A 20,437-nucleotide genomic window follows, 5' to 3' on the forward strand; every position below is an offset into this window, starting at 1 on the left:
ATGTAAAAGCGATTGTATTAGTTACACCTCATCCCTATTAATGTGGGACAAAACACCTTCCGGACATTTTTAATCCCCCAAAGAGGATGTGTGAAACTGGAAAGTAAATTATATGCAGATAATATTGTTTTACCACACGATGTCGCAGGGTTTTCTTTATATTTGTCAGGGCTGGGAGGCTTACTCACTTAGCATTGCACTCCGAGGCAGAAGATGGCGTTATTAAGCTCATACTCGAAGCCAACTGCCGCAAAAAAACAGGATGATGAGTGCTTAAACAGGGTGAGGAGCGGCAGGAGGAGGGAGTCCACCACATATCAAACTCTGTGCTGTAGCATATGCGGCTAAATCATAAAACTGCCAGCTAAAGCTATGTAGCCTGTGCAACCTGCTCTCTGGCATTCACGGGGACACGAGAAGAGCCGGGGTTTTCTCCTTTCTTTTTAAAGTTTCTAACTGATATTTTTAATACTATCCGGGAACAGCAGCAGCAACAACAACAACAACACCATCAGCTGGCGTTTAGCATTAGCAGCCAAGCTTCCCGGAAGGAGGCCGCCGCAGCGCCGGGTGGAGGTTTAACTTTCCCTGCCCTGACGTCCGCACCGAAGTGATATAAACCCAGATGATAAACTGATACTTATTTCCTCTCGGTAAGAATGGATTCCTCTTTGGGGATGTGCGGCGAGGAATGCTTGGCAATATCCTTTCTGAGTTATGGTATTTTTTGTTTTTTTGGCTTTAGCTTGTTGGCTAACGTTAGCTTTTAGTGAAGCCCATTAGGCAACGTTAGTAATTCAGTAATATGGAGATATTCAGTAACCGTGCACTTAAATAATCATGATATAAAGTAGCTACGGCTCACTTTTATTCCAGTTCATTGCTAACCGCACAGATATATGCCCAGTGTCATGCAATTAACGCTAATTAAAATCACTTGTACAGAATAACGTTAGCCATCCTTACACCTTTACATCCTTAAGCTAAAAATATTACCTGCACTGGCACCAGCAAACCCAGCATCTGCGGTGCTTTGTCCCACCTCCTGCTGTTTTCATTTATAACCTTAAGTTGCCCACCTTTTAACTGGCATGGCTTGTTCTAACCCTTCGGAGTATCTGTAGTGTAATCTCAGTTTACAAAGCCTGGGGTGACAGTCACTAGTTTCTCATTCTCAGTCACAATAATTCCTTGATTGTTGTGCTCACACTGTAAAATGCCTGGAGCTGAGGTCTGGCCAGAAGGATCCCAGACTCCTGTCACTAATTGAACGCGGTGGAGAGTTTATGTAAGTATCAATGAACCAAATGACTGAAAAACAATGTGATTTTTGTCAAGCAGTAGATAAACTTATTGAGAACCATAAGTAGTGGTAATGAGTTGTCGAAACAATTTGAACACTCTTAGGCATATACTGCAGCACCCCTAGGTTTGTGAGAGCTCGTAAAGCTGTGGTTTATAGCATATCTGAGGTGTCTGCCCTACTCTGGGTTTGTCTGTTATGTTTCGTCCTATCTCTGACCCACAATTGCTGTGATATCGGTATGGTTCAAAATACACTCTGTTAGGTCAGAAAGGTGTGTGCCATGATATGATAGCGTCACACTGAGTACTTGGCGGGATGATGGATAATTATATAGTTTAACTGGCCACTTGGTTAGGTACTAATAAGATGGCAGTTACTCAGTGCATTTAGGCATGTAAATATGGTCAAGAAGCCCTGCTGAAGTTCAAACTGAGTATCAGAACACGAAAAAGAGGTTATTTATGTAACTTTTATTGTAGTGTGGTTGTTGGCGCCTGATGGGCTGGTCTGAGTATTTTAGCAACTGCTAATCTACTGGGATTTTCCAGCACAGTCATCTTTAGTGTTTACAAAGTTTGGCCTGAAAAGGAGAAAATATCCAGTGTGCTGTAGTTCTGTGGGCAAAAGTGCCTTTTCATAAGTCTGAAGGGAATGGCCAGACTGCTTTTAGCTCACAGGAAGGCTGCATTAAGTCCGATATCCACTCATTACAACTAAGGTATGCAGAAGAGGATCTCTAAACACAGAGAGCTGAACATCATTTACACACCACAGCCTTCCTGCATATTGTTGCTGACCATGGCCACCCTTTATGAACACAGTGTATCCATCTTCTTATGGGTGTTTCAGGCAGGATAGCAGACCATGTCACAAAACTCAGATCATCTCTAACTGGTTTATTTAACATGGCCGTGAGTTTACTGGTACTCAAATGGCCTCCAAAGTCACCAGCTCTCAATCCAATAGAGCACCTTTGGTATTTGTTGGAACAGGAGGGTTGCATCATGGATGTGAAGCTGACATATCTGCAGTAGCTGTGTGATACTGTCATGCCAGTATGGAGCAAAATTTTTCCAGCATCTTGTTGTGTCTATATATAAAGAATTAATTCTGAAGGCAAAACTGGGTCTAGCCAAATATTTGCAAGGTGTTCCTAGCAAAGGGCCTGTTGAGTGTAGTTGGATTATCTTTTTAGGGTTGGGCGTTATCTAACCAATAGATCTTCCAATAAGAAAAGGAAAATGATGCATGGCTATGAGGAATGATCTGAGAAGTGCTCTTCAGTGGGGCAGGAAGAAGTACAAAGAAAAATAATCCAGGAATAATTGATAGATTTTATGTGGTACATGTAATCATAAAACATTACTGTCTACCTAAAATGATAAGATAAGACTTACTTAAAAGTAGGGGAATTCCTGTCTCAGGCTTTTTCATGGTCCCTGATTTGATTTTACCTGAGAGAGTGCCTCAGTATGTTTCTGTTTCTGTTTTTACTGTAAAATATCTATCCAGATTTCTTGGATTTTGTTCTTTGTAGATTTTATAGTTTCCCAGGCTAAATGTAAAAAAAAAAAAAAAAAAGCAAAGTGCAAACCGCCAGAGAATCTGAAATTTTTAGTGTCAGATGTCATGCAGCACAGCTAAAAGAGTGAATGCTGCAGTTTGAGTGACTCTTCATGGAGCTCTTCCTCTGAGTTCAGAAGGACACTTATAAGGACGATGCTGCCCGTGGGGCTGTGGTGATATGGTTGAGTGTTCAAGTCCCTTCAGCTGATGTAAACTTACTCCACACATACCACACCACTGCCTAGTTAGAGTTTACTCAACAATTTGTGTGTAACACTTAGTTTGTGTACTTTTTACACCCCTAGTATTTGTTCAGGTTATGTTGTGACAGTGTGGGGTTATTTAAAATTGTCACTGTGGCTTGAGTTGTTAAGCATCTTTTGCACCAGCAGGCAGCTCACTGCAGATTATTTAGAATTCCTTTGCTTCCTAGGCTGTAATGAGACTCACATGAGCACACAAGCTACATGCTCAACTAACTCTATTAAAAAACACACTAAACTAAGAAGTAGTCCTTACAGGGAGAAATGACTAGATAACCAGATCCTGTGTCAGCTTTAATCTCTTAAATCTTTCATCAAAGTCCCCCAGATACCACTTATTCGGGTTGTTAAAATGATTGGCTCAAGAAACTTTAATTTAAATGGTCACCAGGACATAAAGTTTGCATATATCAGATTTCCAGTCACATCTAATAATAAATGCTTAAAATATTTGCTGATAAAGATATTAATCAATATTCATTTTTAGGCATTTTTGTGGCATTAAAGAAAGCCATGCTTAATTTTTTTTAGATTTTATTGAGAAGACTCTTTGGTGAGGACGTCTGTCTTCTTAGCCAGTTCACTGTTTTCATTTACAATAATGAAGAATCGTGTATTTGCCGCAGTTTGGTGTTTTCTATGCTCTCAGCTATAGTAGAGGTGCTACACCCAGAGTGATTAAGGTTATTTTTAAAGATTTTAGACATCCAAAGTTGGTTAAATAGAAATGGATACTAGAAAGTCAGATAAATACGTTTGACAAATCTGAGCATCATGAGGTCCGCCACATATTTTATTCATCGTTCTGTGTTGTATGGTCATTGTAGTATTTTGTATGTTCCCCTGAGGGGTTTTCGATTTTCTCGGTTGTTGATTGTGTAATTTTCAATATCAGACGTTGATTCTGGTCAACTCCGAGTTCCTCTGACACGTTTTATTTCTCGCATGGCTGAATCATTTTCCTCTCACTATATGCAATTTGACTTATTGTGAAGTGGAGGGGAAGCGTGGGCAGTTTCCTGAGCGCAGTGTTGACCCCGATTGTTAGTCAGCAATTGTTAGAAAGGAAAAAATGAGCCTGCCTACATCAAACCACATCACGGACTTGAGGCTGATTAAGCTGAATGTTTATTGACGCAAAGCTTGTGCAGCTCCAGTGGACTTTTGTCAGCAAAACCCGAATGACATACAATGCTTGTTTGTTAATCTTTAACTGCAGATAGACATACGTTTTGCATGTGTGCATGTGCTTGTTTTAATCACTTGATAGTTATAGTCCACCATTAATCTACCAGCATTGCATATCAGATGTTGACTTTAATATTTCCATACTGAATGGTGCATGAAACTTGCTGCTAATTGCAAAAGAATGGCTGTTATTAGAGTGTTATATTGCTTCAGGTTGTCTGTATGTTTCTTGTGTTTTAGTTTGATTTACTTCTAAGCTTATGTGATATTAAGCACCACAGAGCTGATTTTAAGTGGGAGTTTGTACTGTTTTGATCCAGACTGGGTGTTTTAGCCAACCCTGATGCTGTTGTGTCTCGTCCAGTGGCTCAGCTATCGATACCCATCAATGCTAACTTTGAAATTGTACGAGGTATGTGACCCTTTTATTATTCTCTATTTCACTCTTGTTTTATATCCTGAGTATAATCAGTCAGGATACGTTTGTGTATTTTTCTGTAAGCTCTCTCCGTCACACCTCACTTTCTTTGACCTCTATTCCATGTGAAGTTAATGTTTAGTCAACATCACATCACACCAAAAGTAAAAGTGAAAGGAACCTTTCCATTGCACCTAATGAGAAAGTGTAAAAATTTCCCACACAGTGTCACAGTATGGTAAGCAGTGGTCAACATTAAAAACCTGTAGAAATACTTGTAACAGCACTACTAAGTTTCCCTCTGCCGACTGTTTGAATGGCACTATTTAAGCTCTCCTTTTTTTCCTTTCAGAAGCTGAAGAAGCTCTTCTTATTGATTTGTCAGTAGATCGTAAGTAGTTTTTTTTTTTTCTTTCTTTTTCTCTTCTGATATGAGATTTGAGTCAATATCATGTGTAAAAGATCTTCTAAAAAGGTGTTGGAAGCCAGGCTTTCAGAGGTGAATCATGACATTAATTATAACACAACACCTGTCTAGCCTTACTGCATTGTTAGAGCATGCCTGCAGCTTAATGTCTTTATTTAGTAGTACACTCAGGTCATGAGTTGTCAGGGTTTTCTGAAAGAACGCTGAATTGGTTCACTTCTAAATCAGTTTGTTTTGTTTGTCGGACAGTTTGCAAGTCTAAGGATGTGTGCTTTCTGTTTCCTGCTCAAGCTTCCGTTAAAGTACGAATCAAAGGAGAAAAAGCCCCAGAGCTGCTGTTGGAACTGCAGGATGATGATCGCACTCAGACTTTCCTCACCCAGGTGAAGAGTGTTCAACCAGTAGGTAAGACTCGACTGGTTCAGCCATCTAAAGCAGTGGGATAGTTAATTATTTAATGACTCATCTAACATTTATTTACAAAGGGTGGATTACACCTCTTGCTCATTTCCTGTGTATTCTTGCTGCTGAAATACTGGTGGAAAGACTACTTGGCCTCAGTTTTTGAAATCAGATCCACCTCCATAGGTGCAAGCCCACTTCTTTGAATGCAGCCATAAAGGACAAAAAACTTTGTTTATTGTGATTTCACTCTTAGATTTATTTTTTAGCCTTATAAGCTGTGGCCAGATGTGTTCAGATATACTTATAATGTATAAAGGTCTTAAATGTTATAAGCCTCTGTTATGTTGGGAGCATGAGGAGATTATATTAAATGGTGTTCATGCGTTGCTTTTGCTTTGGTCTGCACCTCACTGTGAGTGCTGAAAGAAGTAATAAAGTAATCTTATCCACACCCATCTGTAGTTTATCTTCATTTTATCTGGATATCTTAACTGGAGAGAAGAGCTTCTAGGAACCTGGATGTATAGAAGTAATTCACATGCCATTGTTGAACTCTTGGCAGCCTTTTGGCTAAGAACACTGGGATAATTGTATTCAGTTACATGACCTAATCTGTACACGTAAGTCCAGGGTGGAGACGTGTAAAACACTGCAGGATGTGTGTGTTTGTTTTATTTAAAATCATAAACAGTCAAAGTGTATTAAATTTGAAGCTGTGAAGTCTTTTTACGTATAAGTAACCAGTCAGCTGTCTATTTAAAAAAAAAAAAAAAAAAAAAAAAAAAAAAAAAAGCTTTGTATTTGTTTTTTTTCCCCCTTGCTTGTTTCTGAGGTTCATATCTGTTCCACACAGATTATAGATGTCATGCATTTGTAGCTGACAGGTTTTTGTGGAACGCACTCTTAGAAAAACCCAGCGTGTGCACTTGCATCCAAAAATACAAAGACAAGGAAATGGCCTTGCATGCCTAGAGTGGTCTGTATTATAGTGTGACATAAATGTAAAAGAAGATCTGTTATTTCCTTAATTTATATACAAAGTAAATTAAAAAACGGTCTAATTTACATGGATTTTTCCTAATTGCTTTTGTGTTTAAACCGTGGCTTTAAAAGTCTTTTGCTTTTCCTTTTGCCTGTTTTTCAAAAATGCAGTAGAGACACAAGAGTTAATGTGCTGGAAAATGTAGTCCAGCTGGCCAAGAGTTTAATCCATACACACCCTAACTAAACATCCTCCCTGGCTTTTGAATCAGCGTTTTGGTTACGAGCTCATTGACCAACATCTTGCTGTGACAAATATTTTGAAGCAGGATGGTGGTGGCACTCTGAGGAGCTGTTATTTCTCAGAACCTGTTCATCCAGTTTACCGTCATTTACTGGTTAATGCTCATCATATACTTCAGTAAAAGAAGTACCAGAAACCCTTTCCTTATTGCTCTTGTCATAAGGCGCATGTTCATGTGATGACGTTTCTCTTGTGATTGCTGTTCGTCTTAACAGGATGTTTAATGTGGTCTTTCTGCCCCTGTTTCCAAGACCTCATCTCTTTTCGTTTTACACTTGATTATATTACACAGTTTTTTTTTTTTTTTAATTTTAAGTTGCTTATCTTGTAGAAATAATGCTGACCAAATTTTGGTTATGATCCTCTTCATCTCAACGGGGACATGTATTAAGAAGCTAGATTTTGCTCTTTTGTGCTACCATCTAACGCTGCTAATTGACTTTCTTAGTCAAACCTGCCAAACCAACAGCGATGGAGCCCATTACACCAACACCACAGAGAACTCCAGTACCTGTCCCTCCACAAAGGATTGCTAAGACAGCTAACCCACCCAAACCCACTAGTGCAGTGCCCCCCAGTCTTAATAACAACACTCCATCAACTCTGAATAACACAAGTAAGAATAAAAGCACTCATAATAGCTGATACAAAAAAGTCTTAATTCTTTTTAAGTTTACTTTTGTTTTTCACTTTCTCTGTCTGAAGATCCAATTCAGTCACTTGTTCCAGACTTTGGCTTTGAGAACAACCACACTTTCCAAGTGGAAGAAAAGAAAAATCACCAGAATCGCATAGTTGCCTCTAGGGAGCCTCCACCTCTCCCTCCACTACCTCCTCGCAAAGCTTCTTCTATTCCATCCAATCCTCCGCGGCCTGCTCCAGTCCCTAAAGACAGAGCTGCCTCCTTACAGGCCAAAGACAGCTCTTCAGTCACTAGCAGCAAGTCAGAGTAAGTTAACCTCTGTCACAGCTAAGTAGATTTACTGTACATTAAAACTATTTTGATTAGCAAGCAAAACGTTTAATCTGTCCATAATACTGCTGGTTTGAAAGTATTTTTTCCCTGCTTTTTCAGTAGTTTTAGGTCAGGGTTTGACCGTGCAGACAGGCCACCATCTTGGTGTGAGAGCCCCACCACTAACAGCATGAGACAGGCCATGTTCTCCACCCAGGCAGGTCAGAGAGAATACCTCATCAAACACCGCCTGGGCAAGAAGGAGAACGAGTATGTGGATATCCGGCCCTTCAAGTAAGTGAAATTCATTAATTTCTTTTTGTTTTGATGAGAAGAAAAAACTTATGTGTGAAAATATGATTTAGACATTATAGTTTAGTTTAGAAATGAGAAAAAAAATACACTAGGTGCTTGTCTCTGATGTTTTTTTTTTTTTATTTTCCTTTGCTTTTTATGTGCCTTCAAATCACATGTTTAATCTGCACGAGGTCTTCTGAACCAAAGATTGATCCAATTCTTTATACAATTATTGGTGTGCTGAACTTCTGTAAAAAAAACAAGAAAAGAATCATAAAACAAAAAAACCCAAACAGAATCTTCACCATTTTCATAACACTGAGTGAAAAGTTGCATCTGAAACATGCTGCTGCATATCTGGTAGAATTGCAGTCATTGGCTGTATTGGTTCGATTAATCTATTCCCCGTCGTGAAAGTAGCACTGATTGCAAGAGCAAATCCACTCTGGAAACTTAGCTGAAAGTGAACAGAAACCAAAAACTGAAGAATACTACTTTTGTTGGCATTAAATATATAAACTGTATGTTTCCTAGGTTTTTCACAGGTACGTGGAATGTGAACGGTCAGTCTCCAGACAGCAGCCTCGAGCCGTGGCTCTGCTGTGACCCTGAACCTCCAGATATATATGCGCTTGGGTCAGTAAGAAATAATCATACAGTACATTTTTGGCAAGAAAAGAAATCATGTCTTGATGTTATTCTCATGTTGTAAAAACAGCCAGTGTGATGATTTGGGTTATGCTTCTAGTTTTCAAGAATTGGACCTGAGCACTGAGGCTTTCTTCTACATGGACTCATCCAAAGAGCAGCTGTGGGTCGATGCTGTGGAGAGAAGCCTGCACTCAAAAGCCAAGTACAAGAGGGTGAGCAGAGAGACTTTCTAAAAGACGAGTTGACCAAAAAGTGAAGCCTATACTCTTGTGTATATATAAAGCCCTAATGTGGAGCACAATGGGAAAACACTGTGGAATAAGTTGAACTCCTCCACTTTGCGCATGCATCCTGCCATATTGATGAGTAGGTGGGTAAAAATATGAATTTTCATTTTTTTTATTTCTTCAGGTTCGGATCATACGACTCGTTGGGATGATGCTTGTAGTTTATGTTAAAAAGGCATACAGGAATCACATAAAAGATGTGGCTGCTGAGCACGTGGGGACAGGAATCATGGGAAAAATGGTATGTTCACACTAAGACAAAATACAACGTGGCTGAAAACCATAAATGAGCCATGACTTTTTTTAAATTTTTTTTATTGAAGTATTAAAGATCATGATGAGTATGTAAACTGTCTGACTGTGAGATATCCCTGCTATCTTGCACCTTTAGCTTCTTGGGTAATGTTTTTAATGAACGTGAAGTTGTTGGATCACTGTTTTGGATTAATTAAATACTAAACGTTATCTGCAGTTTGCATTGATATCCTACCTGGGTTTATCTACCCGAATGTCAATAAGTCATTCTTGCTTTATTTATGTTTCAGGGGAACAAAGGAGGTGTAGCTGTGAGGTTTGTTTTCCACAACACTAGCTTCTGCATCGTTAATTCCCATCTAGCAGCACATGTGGAAGACTTTGAGCGCCGCAATCAGGACTATAAAGACATATGTGCACGCATGACCTTCCACTTACTGGACTACCCTCCTCTCAGCATCGTCAAGCACGAGTGAGTGCCTCAGTCATTCGCATCCCGAAATAATGTGCAGTGGATGACTTTACTGTGAGCCTTAGGTTTTGTTTACCACTCCTTTAATTTAGTTTGTTACAGTAACATTACATAACCAGTTTTGTAATGAAACTACAAATCTCTGACAGAATTTCTGAATCATCATATTCATTACCAAGACGCTATTTAAAGCACTTTCTGTTTCTTTGGTGTGTTTTAGTGTTGTAATCTGGCTCGGGGACCTAAACTATCGTCTATTTATTACCGATGCTGCTGACGTCAAACAATTCATTGCTCAGGGTGATCTAAAGAAGCTTCAGGAGTATGATCAGGTAAGAAACTGTTACCTTGCTCAATGTTTCCTGTGAAAGTGACATAAATCTCACTACTGTTTTGGCTGCCTTTTAACATTTAAAAACAGGGACAGTTCCTCTTTTTTATTTATTTTTTACTATTAGGAACAGAAGAATGCCTCCCTCTCTGCTTCTTACCCTCGCTTGTAATTTTAAAGTTTTCGGAACAAGCATGAAAGAAGTTAAAAATGTCCACTCACTGGCCACTATTAGATGCTCATTCGCTCATCAATGCAAATATCTAACTAAATATAGATGGATAGATAGAGATATATATAGATAAAGATTTGGATTTGATTTTGAAACTGAGAATCAGAGCAGGGAAGAAAGGTTATTTAAGTGACTTGTACTGTGGCATAGTTGTTGGTGCAGGTGACGGGGTCCAACCTGATACTTGCAAGGTGCAGATAATAAAGTGACCTATGGGTGTATTTTAATTTTATCCTTGTCAGATTCTTATCTGCAGTTGTTCAGTTCTTAGTATGTAAATAAAACAGTGCTTATCAGGGTAAGTAGACTGTGCTTATGTTTGCAGTTTGTCAGATGTCATCCTGACTGTTAAGTTTGGAAAAATTAAAACAAAGTATTTCTTGATAAATATAAACTGGGAAAAGAAATAAGGGAAGCTGATTGTCAAACAGTGTTATTACTTACCGTCAGGTTGTGTAATCTTTCAGTTTCTTTCGCCTATTTATTTCCAAGCAGATGAGCTCTGTTTTGACTTTTTGAATAAACAATATTTTCCTATTTCTAATTTGTAGCTGAACGTTCAGAGGCAGACAAAGAAGGCCTTCACAGACTTCATGGAAGGGGAGATTACCTTCATTCCCACATACAAGTTTGACCCTAAAACTGATCGATGGGACTCCAGGTAAAGCTACGTCCCTCTGTTGAATATAGCAAACACAGAAGCTTTTTCTTGTTTGTTTTTTGTTTGTTTGTTTGTTTGTTTTGGTTGGTTTTGTCCAAATTTGCTATTCATAGATAAAAGTAACCAAAAGTCATCATACATGTAACACATGTTAAACTACAGTGTGAAAGGGTTTTCAGATAGACCGGACACTTCACATATTTGTATAAATTCAGTCCTTTGCTTCAGTTGTGGTGTTCTGTTTTTCTTGAATAAAATGTCTTATTTTGACTAATGTCAATGAGGGGTTTTTTCTGTTAAAACCTTTAAAGCTTTTTTTTTTTTTTTTTTTAAGTATCCCAAGACCTCTAATTCAAACAAATAACCTTATTCAGGATTCACACATTTTGAATCCTGATTACACTGTTTTTTTCCCCAGCCTTTTCGTTACACTAAAATACAGTGTCAGCATTACTGTATTTGTGAGATGTGAGATTCCTGACTTGGCCTTGAAACTGTGCCTGTTTCCTGCAGTGGGAAGTGCAGAGTCCCGGCTTGGTGTGACAGAATCCTGTGGAGGGGCAGCAGTGTCAAGCAGCTAGAATACCGGAGTCACATGAGAATGCAAACTAGCGATCACAAGCCCGTCAGCTCCCTCTTTAATATAGGGGTGAGGATCTCTGCAGTCACATAAAGCTGGCAGTCTTGCGTTTCATGTTTTTTACACAAAACAAATGCTATTGCATGAATAAAAATTACATTAATATTTGCATTCATGAGGTTTGAAATATGCGTTTGTGTAACAGGTGAAGGTGGTAGATGAGCAACGCCACAAGAAGGTGTTTGAGGAGATTGTTCGTGCAATGGACAGGATGGAAAATGACTGTCTTCCATCTGTTTCTCTAAGCAGAAGAGAGGTAAGAGTACTGTTACACTATGGGTCTGTCTTAAGTTTATTCTTAATATAATATTGCTTCTCTTCCTTTGCTCTGCAGTTTACATTTGAGAATGTCAAGTTCAGGCAGCTTCAAAAGGAGCGCTTCCTAATAAAAAATGACGGGCAGGTACCCTGTCACTTCGCCTTCATCCCCAAACTTAATGACTCGCAGTATTGCAAGCCTTGGCTGCGTGCTGAGCCCAGCGATGGAATGCTGGATCCAAGTGAGTCCCATAGATCCCAATAACACTCTTACTTTGTTAAACTCCTTAATCTTGTTGGTTCAAATTTTAGACCTATAACCAAGATCTGTGAAGTACTTTAACAATTGGTACTGAATGCATCTCGTTGTATCCTTTTTTTAATGATCACTAGCTGTTAAATGCACTTAATGTTAATGTTGTTAAAAATGAGTTTACCACTTCTCTATGCCCCATATAAGTAAAAAGTAGATCATTGAGGCACAGTTAAAAACATGTTTCCCTGCAGGAGAGTTAGCACTAATCCTCCCTTATTGTCTTGAACAGATGAGACCCTGGAGATCTATCTGGAGGTGTATGTCAGTAAAGACTCTGTCACACTGCTCAACTCTGGAGAAGACAAAATAGAGGACATCCTGGTGCTTCATCTGGACCGTGGCAAAGACTACTTTATTACAATCTCAGGCAATTACCTGCCCAGCTGCTTTGGCACCTCGCTGGAGACTCTGTGCCGCATGAAGAAGCCCATCAGAGAAATCCCCATTACCAAACTCATTGACCTGGTAAGAGGAAGCTAGTCTGGCAATCTTGAAGAGACGGATGCTTTTAGTACAGTGTAAACAGATGGGATTAGTGAACAGAGACATATTTTCCTGAGATTTGTTCAAACTGATTGCACAGAGCAGATAGAGTAGTTTGTTTTTTTTTTAACAACCTGAACCCTGGGCTAGGAGGCATCAGGGGTTCTTCTGTCTCGTAGGGTAAACTCAGTCACAGAGAGAGCCTATATTTGGAGAGTGTAAAATATCTCAAACTATATTTCTGGCTATGAGGGGCCAAGGGAACAAGGAAGTGGCAAAAACATAGGAAGGGAGCTCCTAAAGAAAAGGAAAGACTGGCTCAGCTTAGACCCACTTTAGTTTCGTTCACATAAATAGATTCCTCTAACTTTACATGATTTCCTCTGTCTGCTTCTATTGTGCTATTTTGATCTAATCTGATCTGGGTTTGGGATGTAGACCTACTGTCACTGAGTACTTCTTTAGCTCTACTTTAAGCTTTTTCATTTTCCTGCCGCACTACTGATTTGATCAAATGATTTGTGCAAAAAAACCCAATCAAGAATCTGTCACTTTTCTGACACTTTTTCTGTTTATCCCTGGTGCTTCTCTCTACTTTCTTTCCTCCTTTGTTTCCCTTCATCGCCTCTTCTTGCCTTGATCATTCGTTTCCAACTCTTCACTGTGGCTGTGGGCTGACTTCTTGCTCAGGGAGAGGACAGCTACATGGAGAAGGTAAAATATTAACACGGATACTGATCACGTATCAGGCACAACAAGGTCACTTTAAGTTGAGATACAAGACCACCTCTTTTATCAGCTTTATGGGGCATTATTAATCTCCCTCTTTGTTCATGTTATATATAGAAACTGGTTCCTATACTATAAAGGTCAGTCCCATTATTAATGTGTGTTATGTATGAGGATTAACTTTTTCCACAGCAGATTTCACAGAGGTGAACCATTTGTTGCCAGTGGACATAAAATTAATCAGAGTGACTTTGATCATGAAAAGAAGTGATTTTTAATGGAAAAAAAATATGATCTGTGTCCAGCTCCTGAATTGTGTCGGCATTTCAGACTTTGCATGTAATCACTGAGAGCCACAGGTTTGAGACAGCTATAAAGATTCAGACAGTTTTTTCTGCTAGTGGATCTTTATGATGTCAGAGAGAAAGAGAATTTATTATCAATAATTTACTAAGACAGCAGCCACCTACTGCACGAATCTGTTTGCAATGGGTAGCAAATCAGAAGAAAACTGACTGAAAATGAATGGAGCTTAAATAGCTTGTTTGAAACGATGTATGAGCTATACACAGTATAAAAGACACATGTAGCCACCAGGATGCCATCCATTGGGTAGTGAAGTTTGATTATGAAGCCACAGAGTGTTTTCATCATTGAAATCTCTGTGTTTTGAAACTGAAAACTTAAACTGGGAAACCGTAGACACCGAGTGCCGTTTAGCAACCTGTGGTTGACAATTCATTAGCCAATAAACATAATCAGAACAATCCTCCATTCTGACTCTAGTTTGATGTCATAAAAACATGTAGTGACTCAGCTCATAAAGTCATCAGAAACGTGTGTGCTGGTGTCACAGAGCGAGGAAGCTACAGCTATACAATCAGAAGTCTTTTTGCACCTCATGAGTCGCCCCCTGGTGGTCATTAGAAAGAATGCAGGTTTGAAGCACTCAGCTTTTGGTTCTGTCAGGGGACGCCAATGTTATGTCCATCTTTTAGACTAACTAAATTGAGCCGAGAGACTGCGTCAGTGCTCACTATACTGTAAATAAGGATTTTTTTTGAACCGTGATAAACATACTCGGTAGATGGCTGCCGATTAGTCAAGTATAAGTATCCTTTATTTTTGTTCAGCTACCATTTTTAATCAGAAAGTGAATCAGTGTGTGCTCGTCTCACATCTCCCAGAGCTGACACAGGCAGCATTTGGTAATCCACAGGCAATCAGAGACCGGACAAAGCTTTAGTTTGGTTATACTCTGAGTGTGATTGTGTGTGGGGGGTTAGTCGCCTATTAAATCTTCCATGGGCCATTGAGAGCAGAGAGGAAACATCAGCCTGGTGAAAGTCCGACACGCTAAATCTCATTTCACAGCAGGCTTGCCTTGCTGCACAGCTCCTTTATGCACATGACTAAAGCTAATGAGAGGGAGTGTTGAAGCTGAGACATTCATATGAAGTCTAACTGCAGGCCTCCTCTTCCTTTTTATGACTTGATGAGTGAAAATGGGGAAACAGAGAACCACTTAGAATATAAGCATGCTCCATTTTCTTGACACTGGCGCAATGTAATGCATTTTATGTAAAAGCTTTTTGGCCTTGATTGCTGTAAGATTAATTACAATGTAAATATACTTCTCACACCATATTACATTAGTTCTGTATGTTAGCATCTTCCCAGCTGTTCTCCAGTTTCCTCTGCCCTCATGTGCAGGCTCAGTAGCTGGGGTTATTTTTAGGTGCCTCTCGTGAGTCTCGGGGATCCATTTTCAGTGACAAAAAGGATGTGATATCCAGCTCTGAGTAAAATGGCTTTCATACAAGTCTCCAGAGATGATACTGACCTCACTGCTACACTAATTGATGTGATTTTTCATGTGAAGCCATTATTATGTGTTACACCTGATCAAAGCGGTATAAACGCTGTATAACAATAGTACTCTGCTAGTGTTTGTCAGAATAAGACATTTTGATTTTTGTCCAAACAGGAAAAGTCCAAGATGAACTTCCTGATGGTGGATGGAGCCGGTACTGAGGACAAACCTCTGAAGATCCCCAAGGAGGTGTGGATTCTGGTCAACCACCTCTACACAAAGTCCTGTGATCAGGTGAGAGAGCTTCAGCTCGTTTGTGGATATGCCAACATTTTTTCACCTCTAGGAAAGAGTTTAGATTTACATAAATTCTTGCAGTGCTTACTGTCTGATACATTTCTTTATTGCCAACTGAAGCTAACATTACTGTGCTAAAAATCACATAATTGACATACTTGATAAATAATATTATTAAAGGGGACCTACTGTGTTTATTTATAGGTGGATGATATTGTTATTGTTATTGTTGTTATTACTATTATGATTATTATTACTACTATTATTGTTGCACTCTGCTAGGGTAGCTTAGTATGATAGGTCTCTTTTGGAGAATGTCTGTGCGCTTGAAAAGGCCACTGACACACTGAAAAACAAATGCATTTTAGAGAGGGAACATCAACAAATACAAATGATGAGCAAAAACTTAATGGTACTGTTATCTTAGAATAACCTGAAATGACTGATAATGTTTCATACGTTTATGCAGCGTTTTGTAAAACAGTGTCGGTGAAACCATTATCTTAAAATATCATCTGTTTGAGGAAAAACTTGCTCCTGCTTAGTTTTGTGCATTTTCAGATAGAGCAGGGCGATATGACCAAAAATATTTATCACGATATACATTTGAAAATTTGCGATAACGATATAACTGACGATATAATTGACACTAGACAAAATACTTTACAACTCCTCAACTTTATTAGTGCAACCCCCCCCCCCCCCCCCCCCCCCCCCAAAACATCAATGTATTTCCACTTAAACAAGCAGCTGTTTTTTATGTGCATTAAAGTTATATAAAAATTTAACAGTGCAAATGCAAATTCCTTGCTGACAGTTTAACCAAAAGGCATTTCCAGTGGAAATTGGCCGACATATCCTCAGCATAACCATGTATAATATCCACAAAGCTTAAAAAGAGTTTATACACACACAATACGGTAATATTATGTTGAAGCACAGTACGTATCACTCCGCGAGGCTCCTGTCTACATAGCCGTAATGCTCCGACAATCCATCAAGGGGTGCGGGTTCGTAGCTTAGCAAAGTTGTACTGAAACATTTGATAGATTTCCGAGCGCCGTGTACCACATAAAATCGTTTCGAGGTCAGTAAACACAACCAGAATTCATACATAAGGCACACGGGATTATAAGGGGCACTGTCGATTTTCAGAAAAATCAAAGGATTTATTTTAAGTGTGCCGTATTTTCCAAAAAAACACGGTAATAACGACGGCCCGCTAGCATGCTCTACCAAAAATAGTGCTTTGTTGTGTATCTGACGGATGAAAGCCAAACCAGTTCCACACCACTGAAGTTGCAGCATTTTTACAAACCAGTTCTGGTTCATCGTTTCATTCAACGATCCGCTTTCGCTCTTCTCATTCTGCGTTGCCGCCATGTGCGTATGAAAACAAAGGCACTGCGCATGCGCGTTTTACCCATATTCTATCGCGATATTTCATTTTCTTATCGTTGCCCAACATTACACCGGTATTACCGTGAAAGGTATGATATAGCCCAGCCCTATTTTCAGATAACTCTAGTTTCTGAGTCCTTTATTTTGGCCTGTAGAATAATTAGTGCAGTAGATGGTCTGTTGAGTAATGGCAAACATATATAGGTTGTCTGTTTTACTCTGAAGGGAAAAGACCGGAAAAGAAGTCAATAAATAGGACCTTTTTAGTTATAGGAGTTAGACACAAAGGGCATATGAATTTCAATGTGAAGAGCTTGAAGCTCCAGTAATACTAATAGTTACGAACATTATTGTTTGACCAATGTGTTTTGGCGTCTTCAAACTTTATGCTCAGCTCCATGCACCTTGGAAGTGGGTGGAGTGCCAGAAACCTTCAGTCTGTTTCTACATCAGGCCTTAATATTCCTCATTTGTCCCTGGTTGTCTTTCAGGAGGACTTATTTCAGACACCAGGCCTACAGGAGGAGCTGCAGAGCATCATCGACTGTCTGGACACCAGCATCCCTGACTCCATCCGTATCCTATAAAGCCCGTTCTAAAAGCAGAGCAGATTACATAACAGGGTTTTTTTTTTTTTTTTTGTGATCCGTTGATGGCAATAAGTGTTAAAATCCATGTCACCTGGTTTACAGCTGATGGTAAGACGTTCAGGCAGGAGCAGAGTTCTGAGACAACATTGTGAAAATATGGAACAACAAGAATTTTCTTAACTGTTGGTGTAGCTGGTTGTAACCACTCTGTGGCTGAGGCACTGCTGATCTTCTTGGAGGCTTTGCCAGAGCCAGTGGTGTGCTATGAACTCTACCAACGGTGCCTAGACTGCTCTAACGATACCCGCCTCTGCAAACAGGTACAGTCTGATTTATAAAGAGTGAGGCATCATGTTCATGTACAGATGAGTACAGTTCGTTTTATGATGTGGTTAATCTCTGTGTTGACCTTGATTTTTGACAGTTGATCTCCCAGTTGCCCCGGGCTCACCGCAATGTGTTTCGCTACTTGATGGCCTTTCTGAAAGAACTTCTCAAACACTCACAGAACAACAATCTAACAGCCAGTCTCCTTGGTAAGGTCACCTCCGTATATCATAATACAGAGTTTATTTCAGCAGATTTTTCCATCCCAACTATTTAGTTTTGAATTAGCAGTATGACAATATTAATTTAAGTTAATTGAATCTTTTCAAATTAAGAGCACAAATCAGTGAATTTTAAAATTGTTAAATATATAAAATATTACATTGTGCACCACAATACAGTTATGCTGTAACCAAATCAGAGATGGAGCTTCCAGGCCTTCATATAATAAAATGCCAGTATTGGATTGAATTTATACATATATTGGATTAAACATTTGTGACCTAAAATGCATAATGTGAGTAACTAATAAATTTGCATTTTGATTATGTTAAATGTTGACCTGTTATTTGCGGTCAATGTCAATCACTGACATTTTTTCCTGTTCTTATATCTTAGCTACCCTCTTTGCCAGCCTCCTCATTCGACCACCTCCCAATTTTGTGGGCAGGCAGACGTCACACGAGCGCCAGAAAGCCATCGATTTTGTTCTGGGTTTCCTAATGGCCGGAGATGAGGAGTAACATTGAGGGTTAATTATGGTGTCAGTTTGGTCTGGAGCTGATTCCCAGCCTGGCTCTTCGGTTGTAAAGGACCTGGTATTTTGACATCTACTGGAGACCAGTGCAGTTCTTCTGCACCCTACCTTTTACAAACTGTCGTGTTAATATGTAAGGTACCGAAGACTCTTATTAGAACTGTCATATCTTCAGTCCATGCACAATAGGACAAGTTGCAGGATTTGGAAGCATTTGGGAGAGGTTTGAACTGATGCACTTTGTGATGACCTAAAGGATCCGTGCCTCCTGACTAGAGTTGACACTTCTTCATGTAGGTGCTCTTGCCAAAATAACCCCTAAGCCGTGAGTGTTATAAATGTGAAAACACTATATATATATATATATATATATATATATATATATATATATATATATATATATATATATATATATATATATATATATATATATATATATATATATATATATATATATATATATATATATATATATATATATATATATATATATATATATATACCCATAGATGCTAAATAGGAGACTCACTTACACTAAAGAAATGAAGAGACTTCTTTAGGTTTGAATAAATGGACTGAAGATGTTTAGATATATTGTTAAAATAGTTTGAAATGGGATGATCATGGAAATCTGTCACTAAGAATGTTTATGCTTAAGATAAATCATGACAATCATTTGTTTTGCAGCGTTTAGCTGAGGGGACAATATTAAGATACCTTTGAGCTTATCCATGGTATTGTAACTGTTTATTTATGTTTTTGTTTTCCTCCAAGTTTGCACCATGTGAACACTTTGGTTTCTACTGCAGTTTACTTTCAGTTTTAAAAATGTTTAATTGGGCGTCTTCTTGCTTGTTTTTATCACCCTGTTGTAGAAAACTCTTGGTTGTGAGTGTTTGCTGTGTCTTGTGTAACTTCAGCGGTCAGCCTTACCTCCAGTTTCCTCATTTCCTCTTGACTTGCGAAACAAGTCTGTTAACACACTAACTTCCTGGTCAATCAGAATCGGGTGGAGATCTCACTCTTTTCTGGTGGTGTAAATAGTGACTGTTTACCTGTTTCCTGGTTGTTTGACTGTCTGCTGGTATGAATCTGTGATGGTGTTTAGTTTGTCCTGAAGGTGGTACTGTTGGTGTGCGTCTACATGTGTTTACATCTCTTCTCCCTCACTTTTGCCACATCTTAAAGCTCTTTATTCATTGTTTTTAGGCAGTTCTGTCCCCTTAGGGTAAATCCAAAAGACTAATGTTCTCATTTGAACTTATGCAGCATTTTCTGGGTGTGAAATTAGCAGATTCTAATGGCTCATTACTCTGCAGGAAACTGCCTGTCTTTGTGCCACAGAGGATCATTCTGTTCTGCAGCTGATTCTCTGTAATAAGGAACTTCTAAGGCCCATTTCCTCTGATACGGTTTAACCCATAAGCTTTTCACATTAATGACGTAATAATTTAACCATGATGCCAGAAAAACCAGAGTTTTTTTCACATATGCCCCAGAACCTTTGCAGACGACATATACAGATGATGCAATGTGAAAATGCTGACAATCGTGACTCTTGTATAAATAACTGTTGGTCTGAAGTAGCTCATTCTGCCTTATTAACATCCTTACTCCAAAATCCTCTGTTGGCCTTTTTCAAACTGAGATTTGCCAAACGGTGGCATGAGTCTATGGAACAGTTATTTGTTTTTTTGTTTTATATATAGATTTGGGAGAACTGTTTTACAACAACCTTTCATTTTTGTCTGTAGAAATACAACCTTCATGATGTCAAACAGAAGAATCAGTGTAATCACTACCCTCTGATTTTTATGTGTTGTCTTA

The 20,437-nt window shown here is 39.0% G+C and overlaps 1 protein-coding gene across 1 annotated transcript; it reads left to right on the plus strand.

Moving 5' to 3' along the window:
• The first annotated feature begins 296 nt into the window (after positions 1-296).
• Positions 297-18,974, plus strand: ocrl (OCRL inositol polyphosphate-5-phosphatase). Its single transcript, XM_063494558.1, has 24 exons — positions 297-701; positions 1,209-1,288; positions 4,644-4,735; positions 5,094-5,132; positions 5,460-5,573; positions 7,307-7,474; positions 7,564-7,807; positions 7,934-8,107; positions 8,645-8,746; positions 8,859-8,973; positions 9,173-9,289; positions 9,594-9,775; positions 9,996-10,107; positions 10,890-10,999; positions 11,513-11,648; positions 11,785-11,895; positions 11,974-12,139; positions 12,443-12,678; positions 13,387-13,410; positions 15,413-15,532; positions 17,428-17,512; positions 17,719-17,846; positions 17,951-18,062; positions 18,472-18,974. Exons 1-24 carry the CDS (start codon positions 660-662, stop codon positions 18,594-18,596), a joined length of 2,934 nt encoding a protein of 977 aa, XP_063350628.1. The 5' UTR covers positions 297-659; the 3' UTR covers positions 18,597-18,974.
• The last annotated feature ends 1,463 nt before the right edge of the window (positions 18,975-20,437 follow it).

This window comes from Pelmatolapia mariae, linkage group LG2, assembly GCF_036321145.2.
Source record: "Pelmatolapia mariae isolate MD_Pm_ZW linkage group LG2, Pm_UMD_F_2, whole genome shotgun sequence".
Taxonomy (NCBI): Eukaryota; Metazoa; Chordata; class Actinopteri; order Cichliformes; family Cichlidae; genus Pelmatolapia; species Pelmatolapia mariae.

What these genes read in the sequence shown, in the direction of transcription:
- ocrl (XM_063494558.1), top strand. Translation starts at nt 660, where the DNA reads ATGGATTCCTCTTTGGGGATGTGCGGCGAGGAATGCTTGGCA. An exon ending in GTGGATATCCGGCCCTTCAA is followed by an intron (nt 8,108 to 8,644) that starts GTAAGTGAAATT and finishes TATGTTTCCTAG; the next exon opens with GTTTTTCACAGGTACGTGGA. An exon ending in AGCTTCAGGAGTATGATCAG is followed by an intron (nt 10,108 to 10,889) that starts GTAAGAAACTGT and finishes TCTAATTTGTAG; the next exon opens with CTGAACGTTCAGAGGCAGAC.